This window comes from Heterodontus francisci, chromosome 37, assembly GCF_036365525.1.
Source record: "Heterodontus francisci isolate sHetFra1 chromosome 37, sHetFra1.hap1, whole genome shotgun sequence".
Classification (NCBI taxonomy): domain Eukaryota; kingdom Metazoa; phylum Chordata; class Chondrichthyes; order Heterodontiformes; family Heterodontidae; genus Heterodontus; species Heterodontus francisci.
Genome location: NC_090407.1, coordinates 14,310,850 through 14,333,468, shown reverse-complemented (window position 1 = coordinate 14,333,468; position 22,619 = coordinate 14,310,850). Strand labels below are relative to the sequence as shown.

The window sequence follows — 22,619 nt, the reverse complement described above, 5'->3', positions numbered from 1 at the left end:
CATTTTTATTCAGCATGCAGACAGACATTAGGCTGCAGAGAGCTGGGTACAGGGGCCATACAAGTATTACTTCATAGGATTGATTTCCTGCAGTGATTTTATGATATGCTGTCGCAGTGGGCCAAGTAGCTTGCCATGGGCAAGGGCAGTGAAATCATACCCCTGTCACACCCCAGAATGGATCTGTGGGTCCCAGTGATTTAAACATTTGGAGGTGCAGATTGTTACACTCTCCCAGGTCTCCCAGGAAGGATGCACAATGATAATGAATTTGCAAGGAGAGGACGGCATCTTGTGATAGTTTCTCCTCCACCCATGCCACCCCACCCCCATGCAAAGCTGCAGCAGCAAAACTTCTCAATCACACAAAGGCTTAGGCAGTGGTGGTCGGGAGCATGACCAACCATTACAGTGCTGTACTGCTTCATTCCAAACAACAGAGACTTCCACTGGATTGTTTCCGATCTGATACCACCAGAGGTTAAACGAGGATAGAAAGTGACGTTGAGATAGATGATCAGCTCTGATCTAATTGCATGACGGAGCAGGCTCCACGGACTGAATGCCTACTCCTGCTCCTGTGTTCCTATGTCCTAATGATTGGTCTCCAATCTGCAGTAGTCCTGTGTGCCTTCCTGACCTCAGTTCCGATGTTCAGTGCCCTGTTTATGAGAACTCTGTCTCCGAGGTGGGTTATGTGCCAAAGAGAGCCTGCCTGTGACGATTAATGATGACTTCAGTCTTCTCTAGGTTCAGCTCTCATTTGTTACATCTGAGTTGTGGACAAATGTGAAACCGACTAATTCCCAGCACTTGCCTCTGACAGTGCATAAAAAATGCTTCTGGGCTCTTGATGCCTTTCTTGGTGCTCCTCAATCTCTCAAGAGTTATTTTAGATTTTTTCTTTGTGCTTTTCTTCCCTCACAATCGATGCCCCTGCACATCTTTTCACCGATCAACAGCTCCATGGTGCCACGGCTCGTGGGTGTGACTACCTCGATTCACATCGTTTGAACACAGCCACATCCCCTCCTCCATAGTGCACCCACTCCAGACCCCTCATGGCCATTCTTCATGTGGTCAACTTTTACAGTGAATGTTCGCTATTTGACTGTGGAGGCCAACATTAACAAACCACAATCTGTATCCATACAGAGCACGTACTCTTCCACCAAGGCTTACTCAACAGTGACCAGAAGCAGGGTCTTGATTCTCCTCTCTGCACCTTGACTGACATCAACCAAGTCAGCACTGGCCAGGAATTGAACCTTGGACTTTCCTGATTTGAATGACCAAACAACTCCCTGCTGCTGTCCGTAATGATGATGATGATGGTTTGTCCATTGTCGATGATGACAGCTTGCGGTTCATCTTGAATTTAATACAGGTTGTACGTTCCAATGACTGTAAAGTCTGATTTCCACGAGGAATGTTTTTTCATACACAGGACATTGGACGTCAGATTGATCTAAGGGCTGATATTTCCTTGGTTTCCTTTGGCTGTCTTTGTTCAGCTAGCTTGAAATGACTTGCTTCAAGCTTTCTTGCGGCATTGTGAATCATCTTTTACCACATTCTCCTTTCGCAGACATTGTACTCTCATATGTCAGTTGAGATGCCATATTTTGTTTTATAGATTGGTCTTTAGGCAAACCTTATATTCTCAGTATTTCATCAGCAAAGACATTTTCAAAAAATAGTTTTCAGCTTTATGATTGATCTCTTTGCTCTATTGATTGAAGATGTTGTGCTGCTGAGTGAGCTGTGTTAAATTATCATTGTATGGATTCCAGACACAGTGCAGTGATTGACTTACATATTTTACAAATGATGTCTGGCTGGGTTCCCATGAATACTAATTGTACCGGATCGGAATGTCCTGAAGTTATTGGAGCTCATGAAGTCTAAGTATTCTGAGTTTGTGCCTCCCAATGACACCCCGTAGAGAGGTCGTTGCTCCCTACGGAGGGAGTGGGGGAGGGGGTTGGTCGTCCTAAAATGCTGGCAGTGAATATCTGCAGTGGCTGGAGAGGGCGTCTCTACCACACATCTGCATTTTTGTGCCTCCGACAAAGTTGCCTTGGGTGACTGGGTACAGGGCCTGTGGGAATTCATCCCCAGCAGCCTTTTCCCTCAGGATCTGAATACAGTTGAAACTGTTGGAGTGGGGAGGTGCTTTTGTTGTTATGCCCATTGCCAATATTAGCAAGCCCCCTTCCAGAGACTTGAGCGCATAGGCTAGGCTGACATACCCAGTGCAGAACTGAGGGAGTGCTGCACTGTCAGAGGTGCCTTTTTTCAGATGAGACATTAAATCAAGGCCCTATCTGTCCTCTCAGGTGGATGTAAAAGATCCCACTGCCATTATTGGAAGAAGAACAGGGGAGTTCTCACCAGATGTTGTGGCCAATATCTATCCCTCAACCAACATCAGTAAAAAACAGGTTATCTGGTCAGTATTACATTGATGTTTGTGGGATCTTACTATGCACAAATTAGCTGCCTCGTTTCCTACATTACAACAGTCACTATACTTCAAAAGTACTTTGTTGGCTGTAAAGCATTTTGGGACGTCCTGCGGTTGTGAAAGGAGCTATAGAAATGCAAGTCTTTCTTTATGTGTCCTTCCTCGACTGCCTCAAATCTTTTCAGCATGGATTATATCCCCTCATTTCCCCTCTGCTCACAACTCCAAGTCCTGGAACTACCCCAATGCCCCTTGCCCAGCTTTTTTTTTTACCCTGCTCTCATTCTGATGGGGATAGTGTTTTTGAACGCTGCCATTTTGACTGATGGATCTCAGTTCGGGCATACCCCAGACACCAGAGAGCAGTATGGTCCTTCTCTGCTGAGGATTTGTGGATTGAAATTGTGGTATGTGATATTAGTAACAAATGAGTTGGCGATTTTTTGTTTGACATTCCTCTACCTGCTAGTTTAACAAAGGTGCCAACCTATGGGTTTAAGCCTTTCATTAAAATAGTGCTCAAGGATACGGCAGTGGATTTGTTATGATACTAGATCTGCAACATGGAGGTCGTGAGTTCATATCTCCCCCCTTCCTGGCATGTTGTGAGTTGAATTTTAATTCAGATCTGGTCATTTGTGGGCTGGCGACAGATAACTTCCATGAAAGGTTCTAGATTGTTATTAAAACCCAATGGTGTCCTTCAGGGAAGGGAACCTGCGACCCCTGCCCTGTCCGACCTATACATGCCTCATTACATGCCTCATTTTTAATATCCTATGAAGAAGCCTAGCAGATAATTACTAGAAGGATTATCAACAGCTTCCCCAGACAAGCAGGAATGGGCAATAAATGTGGTCTTCAGAACCTCACCCATATCCTGAAAACAAATTTTAAAATTTCAAGTTCAAACAAGTCGGTGTTTGTTACTGATATCAGACAACGTGATTTAGGAACATAGAAACAGGAGCCTGCTCCGCCATTTAGTTAGAACATGGCTGATCTGGACCTCAACTCCATTTACCTGCCTTTGCTCCACACTCCTTGAGGCTCTTACCCGCTTTCAGTCTTAAAAGCTCCAATTGTCTCCCCGCATCCACAGCCTTTTGGGGGAGAGAATTTCAGATTGCCACTATTCTTTTGTGTGAAGAGTGCTTCCCAATTTCACTCCCGAATGACCTAACTGTAACTTTAAGATTATGTTCCCCACTTGAGGAAATAGTTTCTCTGTATCTACCCTGTTGAGTGCTGTTCACATTTTAAACACCTTTAATAGGTCATCCCCCTATTTTCCATAATCAAGTGAACACAAACCATGTTTATGCAACCTGTTCTCATAATTTAACCCTTTTAGCCCCGAAATCATTCTGTTGAATCTGTGAGGCACCCTCTTTCAAGGTCAATATATGCATCCTGACATCCCGAGGGGCAGTGCCCAGAACAGAACAGAGTACTCAAGATGGAGTTTGACCAAGGCTCTACACAATTGAAGCATAACTCCGTCCTCTTTGTAATCCAGCCTAATTGAGTTAACGACCTCTGCCTATCAGAGCCATGTTCTTACGGTTTAAATCCATGCCAAGCAGGGAAGAAACCTTCCTGTTGTGTTTGGTGTTTAGTATCCCAAATAAAGTAAACTTGGATATTGTTGCTCCAATTCGCCTGAGCTGTACCTTGCCAGTGTAATGCTAACCTCACACTTAACACTACCTGGCACTTTATAAAGTAAAACTTAATAAATGACAGTCCTGCTTATAAAAAAAAACAGGTAAATTCAGCATTCAACAAGGCTACAGATTCCTGATCGTCTTTCAGATTTGGCAGTGTCTAGAACGCTCTTTCCAGGACAAATAAATTCCTGTGGTTGTGCTGAAATTGGACCAAATAATCCCGGAAACCACAGGAATGAGTTCAGATAGGGATTACATTTCCACAGGCATGAGGTCACTTAATGAGAGCACAGTACAATGTGAAAGAAAAACCCAGTCTGCACGTTATGGCCAGTTGTCCTTGTTTTAAAGTCGCTGACCACAACTCGAGGCTGCGGCCTAACTCCCCACTGATCACAGCCGGAGACTCCGGCTGATCTCTGTGCTGACTGCTACTGGAGGCTCTGGTTTAACATACTGCTGACCACGACTGGAAGTTCCGGCCTAATGTCTCACTGACCACGATTCTGTCACCAGTGCTGGCTAGCATTCAGACTCACCACAACTTTATTTGTTTGGCAATTCTATCTGGGCTAATAGGGGTAACCATGGTAACTTGCCATCAAGAATAGTCACTTGGACCAGGGCCTCTGCCATCAGTGGAACTGTATCCCAGCATGAGTCAGGGCCTTCGGAAGGGAGGATCTCAACCATCGTCTCACAGAGTGGTGGTCATTGGAGGGCAGCAGCATTCTTACAGGGAGAACTGGCACCTTGGCGGCTGCAGCATATATCACCAGTTCAAGTAACGTTGGAGGACATTTGGGAGAAGATTATTGACGATCCGCTTAGCAACTAAAATGGGAGCATGAGAATCGTGCAAGGAGAAGAAAGTATCTTGTGAAGGCAAAAGAGACTTTGTCTCATTAAGAGAAGAAGCTTCAAAGGTAAGAGTCAAGATTGGGAATGAGATAGGGGAGCTTTGGCCTATGGACCTGTTGACAGGTGGGGACTGTGCACGCAAGAGCTGTTTGGTGTGGATGAAACTTGTTTATAAAGGCTGTATTGTTGCACCATCTCATTTCAAGCCCTTGTTTGTTTTAAGGACACACTAATGATGTACATCTGGGCTTTGTAGCCTAGTGGTCAGTGACTCATGCAGGCAAATGAGTGACTGTGATGTCTACAATCCATTGACTAAGCTGGGAATGGGCAGGCAACTCTTCCCACACCAGTCTGGCTTCATGGAAATTTGGAGGCTCTCCAGGATCTCCAGATGCTTGTTCTTTGTGCAAGGTACTGGAATTTCATCTGACTGCCAAGGTGGGATCTTATTAAACTCTGTGGGGTGCAATTGTAACCCAAAGCTACAGCAACATGAATGGACAGTCTATTCCCGCGCAGTCATAGACATGTCCAATTTCCAGAAGAGGATTTGACTACTTCCTGGGAAGAGATTTTCTTTGTCTTACTGAGGATTGAATTGTTCTGGTTCTTTGCCAGCCACATTCCTGTTTGTTTTTGCTTCATCTCAACAGAAGTGATGCTGCTTTTCTTTTTACCTTATATTTTAAACAACAACAATAGCAACTTGTATTTATGTAGCACCTTTAATGTAGTAAAACATCCTGAGGCTCTTCACAGGAGCGTTATCAAACAAAATTTGTCACTGAGCACATAAGGAGATATTAGAACAGTTGGAGAGGTATTTTAAGGAGATTCTTAAAGGAGGAAAGAGAGGTGGGAAGGTTTAGGGGGAGAATTCCAGAGTTTAGGGCCTTGGCAACTGAAGACACAGCCACTAACTAACTGTGAAGTGATTAAAATTGGTGATGCTCAAGAGGCCAGAATTGGAGGAACACAGGTATCTTGGAGGGTTGTAGGACTGGAGATTAGAGAGAGAGGGAGGGGCGAGGCCGTGGGGAGATTTGAAAACAAGGATGACAATTTTGAAATCGAGGCCTTCCCTAACTTGGAGTCAAAACAGGCCAGCGAGCGCACGGGTGATGGGATTTGGTGCAAGTTAGGACACAGGCAGCAGAGTTTTGGATAACCTTAAGTTTACAGAGGATAGAATGATGGAAGCTGGCTGGAAGTGCATTGAAATAGTCAAGTCTAGAGGTAACAAAGGCACAGATACGGGTTTTAGCAGCTGATGTGGGGCGAGTCAGGCGATGTTACAGAGGTAGAAATAGATAGTCTTAATGATGGTGCAAATATATGGTTGGAAGCTCTTCTTGGGTCAGATATGACATCAAGGTTGCAAACAGTCTGGTTCAGCCTTAGACAGTTAACAGGGAGAAGGTTGGGATCAGTGGCAAGGGAACAGAGTTTGTGGCGGGGACCAGAGATAATGGTTTCAGTCTTCCCAATATTTAGTTGAAGGAAATTTCTGCTCATCCAGTACTGGGTGTTGGACAAGCAGCATGCCAGTTTAGAGACAGTGGAGGGGTCGAGAGAGGTGGGAGTGAATTAAGAGCTGGGTGTTGTTAGCATGCATAGAATCATAGATATGGAAACTGATGTATTTTTGGATGACGTCGTCAATGAGGCAGGGTGTAGATGGGAAATATGAGGGGGCCAAGGACAGACCCTTGGGGGGATACCAGAAGTAATGGTGCAGGAGCAGGAAGAGAAGCCATTGCAAGCCTCACAGCTCCAGCGACCCGGGTTCAAATCTGGGTACTGCCTGTGTGGAGTTTGCAAGTTCTCCCTGTGTCTGCGTGGGTTTCCTCCGGGTGCTCCGGTTTCCTCCCACATGCCAAAGACTTGCAGGGTGATCGGTTAATTGGCCATTATAAATTGCCCCTAGTATAGGTAGGTGGTAGGGAAATATAGGAACAGGTGGGGATGTGGTAGGAATATGGAATTAGGGTAGGATTAGTATAAGTGGGTGGTTGATGGTCGGCACAGACTTGGTGGGCCGAAGGGCCTGTTTCAGTGCTGTATCTCTAAAAAAAAAAGTGCTTCTCTGGCTATGACTGGATAAGAATGGAACAGGGTGCAGTCCCACCCAGCTGAATGATGGTGAGAGGCGTTGGAGGAAGATGGTTTGGTCAGCTGTTTCAAAGACTGCAGACAGGCTGAGAAGGAAGAGGAGGGATAATTTACTTTGGTCACAATCTCATAGAATATCATTTGTGACTTTGATAAGAGCTGTCTCGCTGCTGTGGCAGGGTTGGAACCCTGATTGGTGGCATTCAAACATGGCGTGCCAGAAAAGATTTATGAGGCAATAGCACATTTAAGGATTTTGGAGAGGATAGGGAGGTTTGAGATGGGGCATGAGTTTGCAAGGACAGAGGGATCGAGGTTTTTTTTGAGGATAAAGGGGGATGACGGCATATTTGAAGGGGAATGGGACAGTACCTGAGGAGAGAGAACCGTTAATAATATCATTGACATAGGGACCAGGAAAGGAAGATGAATGGTTAGCATTTTAATGGGAATAGGGTTGAGGGTGCAAATGGTGGGTCTCATGGACAAAAAGATCCATGCTCTGGACACGCACCCGGTTGCCTTTCATTTTAATTCTCTACCTTGCTCTCATGCAGACCTCTCTGTCCTTTGCCTCCTGCAGTGTTCTGATGAAGTTCAATGAACAGCACATCTTACAATTAGCCACTCCACAGCCTTCCGGACTCAACATTGAATTCAACAATTTCAGACTGTAATCCCTGCTGCCATTTGTCTCTTTTTTCTTTGCAGGTTTCTGTTTTAGTCTCGTTTTCCCCATGTTTTTGCTTTCAGACAGTATCTGTTCATCAGTCTGCCATTCACACTTCCTCTAGATACATCTTTTGTTTCACTACTTGTCCTATTACTACTCCCTTTGGCTTTGCACCACCAACTCTTTTGTCATTTAATCTCCCCTGTCTTGCACCCCATCGCAGACCTTCCCTTCTGTTTATTTTCCATCTTCCTCCCTGCTTAAAACCTCTCACATTTCTAACTTTTCCCAGTTCTGATGATAGTTCACCAACCTGAAACGTTAACTCTGTTTCTCTCTCCACTGATGCTGCCTGACCTGCTGAGTATTTCCAGCATTTTCTGTTTATATTTCAGATTTCCATAATCTGCAGTATTTTTCTTTTGAGCTTAATTTCTCTGTTTGGATAAGATTTGAACCCAGGCCCAAGTGGTGGCAGGACAGTGTCCTAAGTCATTTTACCACCCAAAAAGATGAACCATCTCTGGATGAACCATCTTGGCAGCCTATGGTGTAGCATGTGGTATACAAAGTCATTGAGTGTGTGCCAATTTGGATTGGTAGATTGTACCACTGCTCTATACATTTCATCCCTTCACACTTGGTCAGGTTTGAACGTAAGTTGTAGTGGTGATTTCACAGTGTTCTAATACAAGGCTAGCTTGAATATTTTAAAATAATAATAAACAAAATAAAAAGCAAAATACTGTGGATGCTGAAAATTAATCAAATCTTCTGTAAATAGTTTTTTTCACAAAGTGTAACACAGAAATTTGCATGTGTGATGAACCTTCTTTAAACTTATATCTGATATCCCCCAGTGATGCTTTGGTGAATTGGTTACACTGTTCTGCAACCATGTAGGTCTTAGCAACCAAGTGTGACAGGATTTCAGTATGATATATGCAGAAAGAGCACACTATATGCAAAACTTCTAAACAACGATAGATTAGAGCAAAAGGGTTATTATTCAAAAGGCAGTTGCCTTGTTTCCCAATTTAGCCCACGTGTTGAGCAGGTTCCAGTAAATAGGTCTCAGCAGTTTGTGTCTTGCAACTGAGCAAGGATTGTCTGGCTTGATTCCCCTCCAGCAATGGCCCAAGGAACAATGAACATATGAACAGGAGGAGGTCATTCAGTCCCTCGAGCCTGTTCATCCATTCAGTGAGATCATGGCTGATCTGTATCCTAACTCCATCCACCGACCTTGATTTCATGTTTTTTTACACCCCTGGCTATCAAAAATCCATCATTTTCAGATTTAAAATTATTAATTGAGCTAGTATCTACTGCTTTTTGTGGGAGAGAAACCCACACTTCTACCATCCTATAAGTAGGAAATGCTTCCTCACTTCTCCCCTGAATGGCCTGGCCCTGATTTTAAGGTTATGTCCCCTTGTCCTAGACTCCCGCACCAGTGGAAGAAGTTTCTCTCTACTCTTATCAATTCCTTCCAAATTCCTAAAATCCTCCAACAAATCACCCATAACCTTCTATCCTGCAGGGATTACAAGTCTACTTTATGGAATCTCTCCTCATAATCGAAGTCTTGAAGCCCTGTGACCTTCTGGTGAATCTGTGCTGCACTCTTTCCACAGCCAATGTATCCTTTCTAAGGTGCAGTGGCTAGAACTATACATAGTACTCCATCATTATGAGAGAAATAATAATGATGCACTTGAAATTTAAATCATGGTTTTGCACTGTAACATGTATCACTCTCTCTTCAATTGAAATATTATGGTCCTCATTGTGATGGGGAGATAAAGCCAGATTGTTTTCAGATTAAATCCCATATTCCTGTTAAATTCAGGCATTGCATTCAGGACATTAAACGTGAGCTTCGCAGCCTTCCTGGTTAAGAAGTTGGGCAGGGGCCTGGTTCTCTGCAGACGCTGATCTTGAACTGACTGCTCTGAGTTCCTGTATCTTGTGGATCATCAATTGGCTTTTGCTGGCCCTTGCCCCTCCCTTACTGCAGAGGACACTGATAATACAACCCAGGCACCACTCTTGATCCACCTCCCCTCCACTTACTGCCCTCTGAAGACTTGTATTTTGGTCAGTTGGGTAGTTATGGGTGGGGATGTGGTAGGAATATGGGATTAGTGTAGGGTTAGTATAAATGGGTGGTTGATGGTCGGCACAGACTCGGTGGGCCGAAGGGCCTGTTTCAGTGCTGTATCTCTAAATAAATAAATAAAATAAATAAATAAATTATACGTAGAGGAACTGCCACCGCCCCTGCCCGCCCTCATGTTTTCGAATCTTCAATCTGCTGAGAACGTATATGCATGCTGTGTAGACTTGTCTCTGGACTGCCATTTACTATCTGCCTATCTATGGGATGTTCACTAAACTACAATACGTGCTCTTTTCTTGCTCGCCATTGAAAAAGAACCCCAATGACTACTACTGGGAGGGTAGGTTATCCCAACTTCCATTCGATGAGTGAAAGGACCCTATAAATACAGGATTGTTAAATAGATTTAATGGCCCCACAATACTATTTGCACTTCCTGTGGGGAGTGGCCAGAAAGCTGCCCACTCTGCTGGAAACATGAGGCACAAACCCATTATTACCTGATGCAACATTGTGTAAGGTTCCAGAGTCTCCCTCAGCAACTTATGTTTATATAGCATTCTTTATGTAGAAGAATGTGCTTTACAGAGATAGGAGGGGCACTGAGCAGGGGGCAGGGAAGTTTGAGGGAGGGAGAACTGAAAATACAGAGAAATTTGGTAGGTTTTTAATTGGCTTTTGAAGGAAGGGAATGAGGTGGTGAAATAAAGTGGTTTGGGAAAGAGATCCCAAGTAAGTAAAAGATCATCTTGAACAAGAAGGGAAAAAATTTACAGGGCTATGGGGAAAGAACAGGAGAGTGATATTAATTGGAAAGCACTACCCAAGAGACTACCACAGACACAATAGGCTGAATGGCCTCTTTCAGTGCTGTATCATTCTATGATTCTAAAATATTGGTTGGGATTGTGGCCTTCAGAAAAAAATGTGCTTTTTAGCATGAATGAGAATGGGAAGTTGGTGTGAGGATGAATCACAGAATGATACCCATGTCCTTGCCAGATTATGTAGAGCAGTCAAACACATATTTTTGTAAAGATTGGAGAAAGGCTCATCAGTGTGATTCTGAAAATGGATACAAAATTGACTGTGTGACAGGAAACAGAACAGTGATTAATGGATGTTTTTCGGGCTGGAGTAAGGTTTGTAGTGGAGTTCCTCAGGGGTCAGTGTTGGGTCCCTTGCTCTTCCTGATATATATTAATAACCTAGACCTTGGTGTACAGAGCACAATTTCAAAACTTGTGGATGATACAAAACTTGGAAGCATTGTGAACTGTGAGGAGGATAGTGTAGAACTTCAAAAGGACATCGACAAGTTGGCAGAATGGGCGGACAAGTGGCAGATGAAGTTCAATGCGGAAAAATGTGAAGTGATTTATTTTGGTAGGAAGAACATGGAGAGGTAATATAAAATAAAGGGGAACACTCTAAAGGGGGTGCAAGAGCAGAGGACCTGGGTGTATATGTGCATAAGTCATTGAAGGTGGCAGGACAGGTTGAGAGGGCGGTTAATAAAGCATACAGTATCCTGGGCTTTATTAACAGGGGCATAGAGTACAAGAGCAAGGAAGTTATGTTAAACTTGTATGTGACACTAGTTCGGCCTCAGCTGGAGTACTGCGTCCAGTTCTGGGTGCTGCACTTTAGGAAAGATGTGAAGGCATTGGAGAGAGTGCAGAAAAGATTCACGAGAATGGTTCCATGGATGAGGAACTTCAGTTTATGAAGATAGATTGGAGAATTTGGGACTGTCTGCTTTAGAGAAGGCTGAGAGGTGATTTGATAGAGGTATTCAAAATCATGAGGGGTCTGGACAGAGTAGATAGGGAGGAACATCAAGGGATATGGGGATAGCATGGGAAAGTGGTGTTGAGGTAGCTGATCAGCCATGATCTGATTGAATGGCGGAGCAGGCTCGACAGGCTGAATGGCCTACTCCTGCTCCTTTGATCCTATGTTGCTATGTTCCTAAACTGTTCTCGAATGGCCTCCTTCTGTGCTGTAACAATTCTGTGATTCTTGTGATTCTGTGAATTCCTTGGTTGCAGATAGAGTGTAGGTCATGCTTCACACTTAACAAATGACACCAGCTAAATTTCATCTGCCCTGTTGGTACCCGCAGGAAGAATTCCCATAGAATTTCCATCAGACTTGGGTCCACCTGCATACTGACTTGGATTCAGCCCCAGTCAATGTATACAGGTTGAAAGGGAGCCAAGTCTTACTTAAAGAAGTGGTCTTTGGCACTGAGAGGAAGTGTCAGAATCTTACAGCACAGGAGGCTTTTCGGCTCATCATGCCGATACTGACTGAAAAAACTGTTCAACTAGTCCCACTCCCCTGCTCTTTCCCAATAGTGCCGCAATCGTTTTCCTTTTCAAGTAGAAATCCAATTCCCTTTCAAGTATCTGAGTAAAACCCCCAAACTGTTCCCAGCGAGTTCCCAATCTTGGCCATAGAACAGAGAGTAACTTCTTCTCACTTGGGGAGAGGGCAGGTCTACTGGACATTGGCAGAGAAGCAAATTACCAGTTGAATTGCCACCACTTCCCTGTGCAATTCCCAGCAAGGGGGAGCGTAAGTGGATGGCAGAAAAAAGGAAGGGGGAAATATATAAAATAAGTGACTGCCTTCCCCACAAGGGTAGAAATTACTGCCACCAAAGTGCAAACACTGAACTTGCTAGTAACGAATTCTCTGTGACTTTAGCAGAGGTGTTAACATGTTTAAAGTGGGTTAAAATAGCAGAGAGAGGGTTTGAACTTGCTGAGAAATACAATATAATACCACCGAGAGTATCCTTTGCCCTAAACTGTTCAACATGAATCAGACTGTAGCCCCAGACAGATATTCCAGGGGAACCTTCCGATGCTGTGATTCCAGTGGGGAGACCAACACAAAGGGATCACAGATGAGAGAGACCGTGTTGTAGTCCTAGTTCTGATCTGGGTTTCATTGGATTATGACTCTACACCTGGAGTGTAGAATCGGAGAGTTTACTGTATGATTTTTCAACAGCTGCCATGGTGACAGTGGCTAAATAGACTGTCCAGTGCCATGACAAAACCGCAAAGCCCAGGGAGGCGGTCAGTTTTTGATTTCTGCACCCCAGCAAGAATATTGCCTTCAGGAGAGGAGAGTAAAGTGGGAACAGATTGAAAAGAAAAATGATTTCCATCTGTCTTTATTTAACAGGAGGCAGCTTCGTTTGTAACTGACACGATTTATAACACAAATGGCAGATGCTTGGCAAGATTTGAAACAGATCTGGTTAGCATCCAATCAAAACGGCAGTAGCTGAGCTGGTCAATTATTGCTTAATACATTACAGTTTCTGTCTTGAATCCCATCCACGGTTCTTGGTTTTGCCTCCGCTTATTCTCACAGCGGCTCCACAGCGCCGAGATAGTAGCGCTACTGAGTTGCTGTATTCTACTGGAATTACCTGTAGCGGGCAAGATCCCATAGGGAAATCCCAGGAGAGGTTCATTGTACAGTACATAATACTGGCTTCTGCCTTATAAAGGCCTCGATTTGTCCTCAAGCCCATCCTGTGTTAGTTATAAGGCAGTCAATATTCTTGCCCCTTGCCCCTGGGATACCCCCATTTTTCTGGGTTCAAACCTCAGGTAAAAGAGGCCAGAGACTTATTTCACTAAGGATTTGCCCCTTTGATCATGCTCTTTGGTTTCTGGGGGCTTATATGGGGAGGGCACCATATGTGGTGCTTAATACGATTGGTTAGAAAGAAGAAAGAATTTATATTTAGTTTGCATCTCTCATTATCTCAGGACCTCCCAAAAGCACATTACAGACAATTAAGTATTTTTGAAGTGGAGTTATTATTGTAATGTAGGAAATGCAGGAGCCAGTTGTGCACAGTAATATCCCACAAACAGCAATGAAATAATTGACTAGGTCATCTGTTTTTTGGTGATGTTGATTGCAGGATAAATTTTGTCCAGGACACCTGCTCTCCTTCAAAATAGAGCCATGTTATTTTTTATGTCCACCTGAGAGGGCAGACAGGGTCCTTGAAGGTCGTTGGTTCAGGCCAGAGTTGAGCACATAATCTAGGCTGACATGTCAGTGCAGTACAGAGTGCTGCACAGTTGGAGCCATCTGCTGTCTTTCAAATGAGATGTGAGATGTTAAACCAAGGCTTAATCTGGCTGCTGTGGTAGATGTAAACAGTCCTGCGGCATTATTCAGAGAGGAGCAGGGAGCTCTCCCTGGTGTTCTGGTCAACCAACAGCAGCAAAGATCTGGGGTTCTGCTGTGCACAAAATGGCTGCTTTGCACAATAATGTAAAATGGGTGTCAGCGAATCAGCAACCGGTTTTATATCTGTCCTGATTTTTATTTCCAGTAGAGTTGGGAGAGATGTCACATGGGCTGCTGATTCAATGTTTCAGTTTTACACCATCGCAGTCAAGATCTACCTCCTGTATGTCAAGTATTTTGGGATGTTTCACTGCAATATCATGCTGCAAAGATGCAACCCATGCACTAATCTAACCCTAGTCTTTGCAGTACTATACAGTTTTGAAAACATGGCAGAGGTGTGAAGAAGGAACTACGCGGCTGATAGGTGCCATGGGAAGTGGGGGTTCTTTTATCAAGTGAACTTTCACCTGAGACTGTGTTTATTTTAGTGGGGGGGGGGGGGAGGAGGGGGTTTCTGGGGAAAGAGGATGTTGGCCTGGTTTCTGTAGAAAGGATTTGTGGAAATCAACCTGCCTTTGTGTGGAACAGGAGCTGAGCACGGTGCTAATGAGAGGAGTCATCTCTTCACCTTCCTGCTGATGAATGCTGAATCTGTGACTGCGCGACTAATTTCGACATCCAGAACTTCAAAATTACAAGTGGGAGTGTATGGAGAGCAATTTTCAATGAACTGTGGAAAACCCCAAATTACACAGGTGTAGGTGAGGGGAGCAGGGACTGTGATACTGGACACTTAGAAATAAAGGGCAATTGTTATTAATTTAAGACAAGGGCAGGAGAGTTCAGGATGAATGAACTTATTTATATAGCGCCTTGGGCATCCCCAAGCATTTTACAGCCAATGACATACTTTTTAAGTGTAGTCACCATTGTAATGTATGAAAGGCGGCAGCCAATTTGTGCACAGCAAGCTCCCACAAACAGCAATGTGATAGTGACCATATAATCTTTTTATAGTGATGCTGGTTGAGGGATAAATATTACTCTTATTTGACTATTGCTGTGGGATTTTTATATCCACCTGAGAGAGCAAATGGGGCCCTCGGTTTAATGTTTCATCTGAAAGATGGTGCCTTCAACAGTGCAGCTCTCCGTCAGTACTGCACTGGAGCATCGGCATGAATTTTGTTCTCAAGTATCTGGAGCGGGGCTTGCACCCACAACCCTCTTGACACAGAGATGAGAATGCTATCCACTGAGCTACAACTTACCACTAAGTTATGCTGCCAATTCTGGCAGGAAAAATGCAGCCCACAGATTGCTAGAATTCTGCCGCCTATATTCAAACGCTGTTTTTAAATGTAGAATTTTACATAGAAATTACAACACAGGCACTGGCCATTTGACTCAATTGGTCCATGCAGGTGTTTATGCTCTGCGGGAGTCTTGACCTACCCTACTTCAAGTAACCCTATCAGGTTCACTACTTTCTTTCAGGAAAGGAAATCTGCTTTCCTTACCCGGTCTGATCTACATGTGACTCCAGACTCACAGCAAGAAGGACAAGGGCAGCAGGCGCATGGGAACACCATCGCCTGCAAGTTCAGCTCAAAGTCACACACCATCCTGACTTGGAACTATATCGCCATTCCTTCACTGTCACTGGTTCAAAATCCTGGAACTCCCTTCCTAACAGCACTGTGGGTGTACCTACCTCACATGGACTGCAGCGGTTCAAGAAGGCGGCTCCTCATCACCTCCATGAGGGCAATTACGGATGGGCAATAAACACTAGCCTTTTCAGTAACACCCATATCCCATGTGTGAATAAAAGATCCTTCTATTCCTTTCTCCCTTATTTTTTATCTAGCCTCCCCTTAATTGCATCCTTGCTATTTGCCTTAACTAATCCATGTGGTAACAAATTCCACATTATCACCACTCTCAAATAAAGAAGTTTTCTCTTGAATTCCTTATTGAATTTATTAATGAGTACCTTTTTTTTATTCGTTCCTGGGATGTGGGCATTGCTGGCTAGTTCAGCATTTATTGCCCATCCCTAATTGCCCTTGATGGCCCCTACCTTTTGATTCCCTCACAAGCAGAAACATTTTTTCTATATCTCTGTTGAGCCCCTTCATAACATTAACAAAGTGCCAACAGGATGCTTAAAATGGTGAAAGATTAAGTTGATCTGACAATTTTCTGTAGTTCCATTGTCTCATGTATAGTAGGAACCAGACTCCCTCCCCAAGCCCATCCCACTCAATTAGATTCGGCCAACCTTGCAGGCGGGCTTCACAGTTCTGAGTGCAGAGGCTTACCAGGCTATAGCAGAGGTCAGAGGTCAAACTGTAACACTACATGGGAGAATTCCCATGGTGGTGGAGGGGTGGGGGGGGGGGTTCCTAATCACCTTATAATGTAACTTTGGCAGTAGAGCCTTGGAATAAGGCAGAAAAGAGTGGGTAAAATGACAGTGTAGTAATTAGATACCTGTTTTAACTTTGTTTGTGTTCAATGAACATTAGAAACCATAATAAACTGGGAGGGAGGAGAGAAGAGAGAAGGGAAGAGAATCTTTCTTCATTAATGTTAATTCCATTTACAAAATAACAAAATGGATGAATGTTGAAGTCAGCTAATTATTTAACCTGTATTTTGTCCACAGTTAGAAAAGGCAAACGCTAATAACTTTACCTGTGATACAGAGATTCTAATTTCTAAAATCCACAGGACAGAGGGCTAGAGAGAGAGGTATAAATAGATAAAGTGAGAGAGAGGTGAGGTGAAGAGAGAGGAGCTGTGAGGGAGAAAGAGAAACACAAATAGAAAGAAAGACAGACAGTTTCTTCCCTTTAACTTATTTGTAGAAAACAGTTTAATTTTGAAAATAATCTCTTTCAGGGAAACTTTGAGGAAGGAAGCATAGGAGAGGGAGGGAAGAAGGTCAGGAGGTCAAGGGTGAGGAAAACCACCAGCCTCTTGCCATTTGAGGGGAGCAAGTGGATAGAGGGTTGAATGACGAGGTGAGTGACAGTGGAGTAAAGAACAGGGCAGGATACAGGGGTGAGGATAGTTCAAAGGGGGAAAGGTAGAGAGAGTGATGGGAGTGAGGGTGAAAGGAAGGAGTTAGTGGGACGATGAAAGCTTAAGGAAAATGATTGGAGTGAGCAGGTGGGGGAGCTGCTAAGGGTCATACTTTTCCCGTTCAACACCCACCCAAATTGCAGCCCTTAACCATCAGTGGCTCTTTTCCCTGCCACACCATGCCATTCCATCCAACATCTCCCATCTGAAAGGAACAAAGAAATGAAAACAAAGTCGAGAAGAGAGAGGGAAGAGAAGAGTTAAATGAACAGGAGAAGAGAAAAAGAAGCAGAACAGGGACAGAGCAACAGGAAGATAGCAGAGACGGGTAACTAGGGACCAGAACGCTCTGATGAAAGGTCACTAACCTGAAACATTAACTATGCTTCTCTCTCCACAGATGCTGCCAGACCTGCTGAGTATTTCCAGCACTTATTGTTTTTTTAACTAGGTACCATATTTGCCAATGTATCATATACAAGATCAACTTGATGTTCCTTGTACAAGATTAACTTGATGTACCATGCATATCTTCAGATAGGTGAATCTGACTGTGCTTTCTCATTTCCTAGGTATCAACTCATGCTCGATTGGTAATGGAGGCTGTGAGCATGATTGTGTTCAATTGTCGATAGCACACTACCAGTGTGGGTGTCGGCACAACTACCAGCTGAAGAAGGATGGAAAGCACTGCGAGTGTGAGTATCAGGGTTATGGATAGGAAGGGTGTGGTGAGAGGAAGATGACAATCTGCTATATCACCCTGTACATGGGCCTGTACCAGAACAGTATCTGTTGTGTGGACGCCTCACTAAGATTGGCTCCTGTCCTGTGTCTAACCAGACAGACCAGTTTATGAGTGGGCAGTCCAGAAATTCCTAAAATGTAAGCCAAACGCCTAGTGTCTGGTTTTCATTTAATTTCTTCTACTTTGTGATGTGAAGGTGTTAATTATTAGTTAAATGAATTATCAGTAACTTAGTTACTAAGGTTTTCAATAAATTTTCATCAGTAGCCAAGCAAACATCAACATTCAGGCCCTGATCTCGCTCATGTTGCTGCTGCTCTCTTGTCCCTTCCGCAGGTTGTACTTAACCCTAAATCTAGAGAGGCAGAAAAATTAAAGGGGAAATCAAATTAGAGTCTTGTCAAAACTAATGGTGGCATTGATTCATTTAAAACATCATTTGAATGTTGTAGTTGCCATTAATGCCAACAGTAATTTCTGACCTTATAGTTCTAATAGAGGGTTTTCTGTATTGCTAAGGATGCTGGGATAGTCACACCTCCATAGTGTTGTTTTCATTCACTCTCCAGGTAGAAACAGAGACAGCATTTGAAAATCCCATGGCAAGGTGAGATATGAAAAGAAGAAAGGATAATAGAGGGTTACAGAGAGAAGGAAAATGTACTATGTGTCACTTTATCATCTGACTGATAGAACATAGGAACAGGAGCAGGACATTCAGCCCCTTGAGCCTGTTCCTCTATTCAGTTAGATCATAGCTGATCTGTATCTTAACTCCATCTATCCGCCTTGTATATTTAATCCTTAACATGGCCTTAAATCCAAGATAGTTACTAAGAAAATCAATAAGGAAAAATTTCTTTAGTCAGAGAGTGGTTAGAATGTGGAACTTGCTACCACAGGAAGTGGTTGAGGCAAATAGCTTACATGCGATCAAAAGGAAATTAGACAAGTACATGAGAGAAAAAGGAACAGAAAAATATGCTGAAAGGCTGAGATGAGGTAGATAGAATGGGAGGAGACTTGTATGAGTATAACCACCAGCACAGATTAGTTGAATTGAATGACCTGTTTACGTGCTGTATATTCGATGTAACTCTGTGGAATACCCTTACCTAACAAAAATCCATGAATCATATTTGTGGCTTTTAACTGGATTGGTGGTATTTGGCACAAGGTGACACTTTGAAGGTGCAAGGTCACAGCTGTTCACAGAACTAAAGATCAGCCCAGCAATTGAGCACTAGGCTGCAATCTAAATCCCTTAGAACCTGGGGATTTGTGTTCCTAAGCCCTGATTTATTTAGTTTCATTGTCCAGAAACTCACAGTAGCTCACTTCTGGTACTTGGCCCAGCGTTACAGAGAGGGAAACATATGAAAAAAAAAAATGTTTTGGGGAGTTTTATTGGAGCTGCATTTTAATAAGTCAGTGAGCCAGTAACTAGAGGGCATGGTTAAAGTGGATAAACATTTGAAGCAGAGGATGATACAGGGCTATGTGGAGGGAGCTGGGCCGTAGGACTGTTTTGGATTGTTCTAGAAAAAAAACCTATGGCTTCTTTCTGTGCTGTAAAGTTCCAACATTCTAATATTGATACATTGGCCGGAATTTTATGGAACCCGTCGGGAAAGGGAGGGTGGAAGTGGCTGGAGGCAGGTGTTGAGGCAGCAGCCGCGTCATCACCTGACGTGGAAGAAAGTGCTGGCGTTCTGATGCAAATGCCCTTTGCTGCAGCATTCATCCCTGCAAGCATCCTCTCTACTCTCAGGCCTGCAAGCATCCTCTGAACCTTGAACCATCCAGCATCCTCCGAACGTTGAACCGTCCAGCATCCTCTGGACATTGAACTGTCCAGCATCCTCTGAACATTGAACCGTCCAGCATCCTCTGAACATTGAACCCTCCAGCATTCTCTGGACATTGAACCCTCCAGTATCCTCCGGACATTGAACGGTCCAGCATCCTCTGAACATTGAACCCTCCAGCATCCTCTGGATATTGAACCGTCCAGCATCCTCTGGACATTGAACCCTCCAGCATCCTCTGAACATTGAACCTTCCAGCATCCACTGAACATTGAACCCTCCAGCATCCTCTGAACATTGAACCTTCCAGCATCCACTGAACATTGAACCATCCAACATCCTCTGAACATTGAACTGTCCAGCATCCTCTGAACATTGAACCGTCCAACACCCTCTGAACATTGAACCCTCCAGCGTCCTCTGAACCTTGAACCGTCCAGCATCCTCTGAACCTTGAACCCTCCAGCATCCTCTGAACATTGAACCTTCCAACATCCTCTGAACATTGAACCGTCCAACATCCTCTGAACATTGAATTGTACAGCATCCGCTGGACATTGAACCGTCCAACATCCCCTGGACATTGAACCGTCCAGCATTCTCTGAACATTGAACCCTCCAGCATTCTCTGAACATTGAACCGTCCAGCATCCTCTGGGCATTGAACCATCCAGCATTCTCTGAACATTGAACCCTCCAGCATTCTCTGAACATTGAACCGTCCAGCATCCTCTGGGCATTGAACCATCCAGCATTCTCTGAACATTGAACCCTCCAGCATTCTCTGAACATTGAACCGTCCAGCATCCTCTGAACATTTAACCGTCCAGCATCCTCTGAACCTTGAACCCTCCAGCATCCTCAGAACAAATCCACACCGCCATCCCTCTATGGTTCTCCTCCTTGCTGGAGGACCTTCCGCCTGAATGACCAATGCCCATGGCACTTGGGTACTGCCAGCCTGACTGGGCCACCCTGCCAGTAGCTGTCGCAATGTGGACTCAGGCCCCTCTCAAATGATCCCCCTGCCAAGGGCATCACGGTGGAGCTCAAGCCCCGATCAATGGCTTCCCAATTCCTTCCTACCTATGAATGTAAAATGCCTCACTTCCCGGCTGCTGAATGCAGGTATGACAACAGCTGCCACCCCGTTGACACCTTAATACCTGCCAAGGCTCTGATGACCCGTATCTGCCTTGCGCTGAGCGTTACATCTGGACGGACCTGTAAAATTGTGGTCTGTTGACTTGTTAACTCTCTTAAATGTCTGTCAATTGCTCATTATGAAAATGTGAGCGGTGTCCCCACTCAGATTTCCATCTGCCGCATGTAAAATGCGGCCCCAGCGTGATGACACCGGAGGACTGACCCGACGCCATCCCACGCAATTTTACACCTCCCACCACCACCTCCATTTCCGTCTGTTTTGGAGGCATAAAGCCTAGGCCATTGAGTTACCAGAACAAATAAACTATTCTTCATAATAATTGTTTATTCTTAAATTAATAAATGTCTGTAGCTGGGTGGAAAAGGTTGTAATTTTTGGAGATTGATTTGGGTAAAGTCATTCAAATCTTACACAATAAACAAATGGAACCATCAGTCACGAAAATGACTTTTACAAAGAAAAATATAATGGCGATTTGAAGAGAGGGGGTGACAGGTTGGCCCTGCAGTGCCAGAGTCCCCAGTTTCCAATAGAATACATTTGACTGCTGCTCAGTGTGCCAGTGTGCCTCTACCTCTAGGGCAGAAATTTAGAATCATCACCTAAAGAACAAAGTGGGAGGTTAGGAGAAATGTTTTGACACAGATGGTTAGGTCATGAAATGCCTTCCCAGAAACATAAGGGGAAGCAGAATTTAAAAGGGAAGTAGTTAAATATTTGAATATTTAAAAGAATTTGGGAAAGGGCAGATGGAATGGGACCACATGAAAGCCTGTACAGGCACAGTGGGCTGAGTGGCCTCCTGTGTTGTAAATGTCAAGATGGTAGGACTTGATATGCATTCCACCCTTTTACCAGGTGAAAAGCATACTCATTTAGCAATGGGACGGCCTGTGCCCAATCTGCACAGGGATTAGTTCCTTGTGGGGACCTTTTTTTTAGTCATCCGAGGCCTACCCAGTTAGGATATTTCAGCTGTCCCCATGCCTACCAACAAAAAATAAGTTACAAATGCATAATACTACGGCTGCTGGAAATCTGAAATAATAAGCAGAAAACGCTGGAAATACTCGGCAGGTCAGGCAGCATCTGTGGAGACCGAAACAGAGTTAATGTTTCAGGTTTGATGAAAGGTCAGAGACCTGAAACTTTAACTCTGTTTCTGTCTCCACAAATGCTGTCTGACCTGTTGAGTATTTCCAAAAAGTAAGTTAATTATTTTTTGTTTCCTTAAAAAAAAAACCCATCCTGTGGAGCCAGGAGGAGCAAGAGTGCTCCCCCCATAGTCTGCTTTAATGCCTGCCTTTCCCGTGACTTACCTGAAGACTACTGCTGGTCAATCAGGCAGCTGCTATTGATCACTTCACTTGGGCATGCTGCCTGCTGATGAGGCCCAAGGATCCCATCGATCCTTGGCCTTCACGGTCCAGGCACGTGCTGATCAAGCAGTGTCAAGGCTGAGCCCAAAAACAGGCTCAGAAGAAAATCTACTCCTCTGATTCTATGAATTACATTCACTACCACTGAGGGAATATTATGTTAACATGGAGTTTGGTAGTTCAAGCTTGCTATCCATTCTCAATTTAAGACCTGAGCCTCGGGGCAGCACAGTCATGGGGCTGTACTATTGGCCTCAGTTCCTCTGTATTAGCAAGAGGAAGAATATATCAGTCAAATGTTCCCAGTCCCAACAGCTGTCTAGGGATCCCTGCTATAACTGTTTGCAT

The 22,619-nt window shown here is 44.1% G+C and overlaps 1 protein-coding gene across 3 annotated transcripts in view; it reads left to right on the top strand.

Moving 5' to 3' along the window:
- The window catches only part of LOC137352076 (multiple epidermal growth factor-like domains protein 6), a 392,916-nt gene that overhangs the window by 282,515 nt on the left and 87,782 nt on the right, over positions 1–22,619 (top strand). For all 3 annotated transcript variants that reach the window (XM_068017149.1, XM_068017148.1, XM_068017150.1), the window contains one exon: positions 17,741–17,866. In XM_068017149.1, the coding sequence (XP_067873250.1) occupies positions 17,741–17,866 (126 nt within the window). The remainder of the gene's footprint in view (positions 1–17,740; positions 17,867–22,619) is intronic.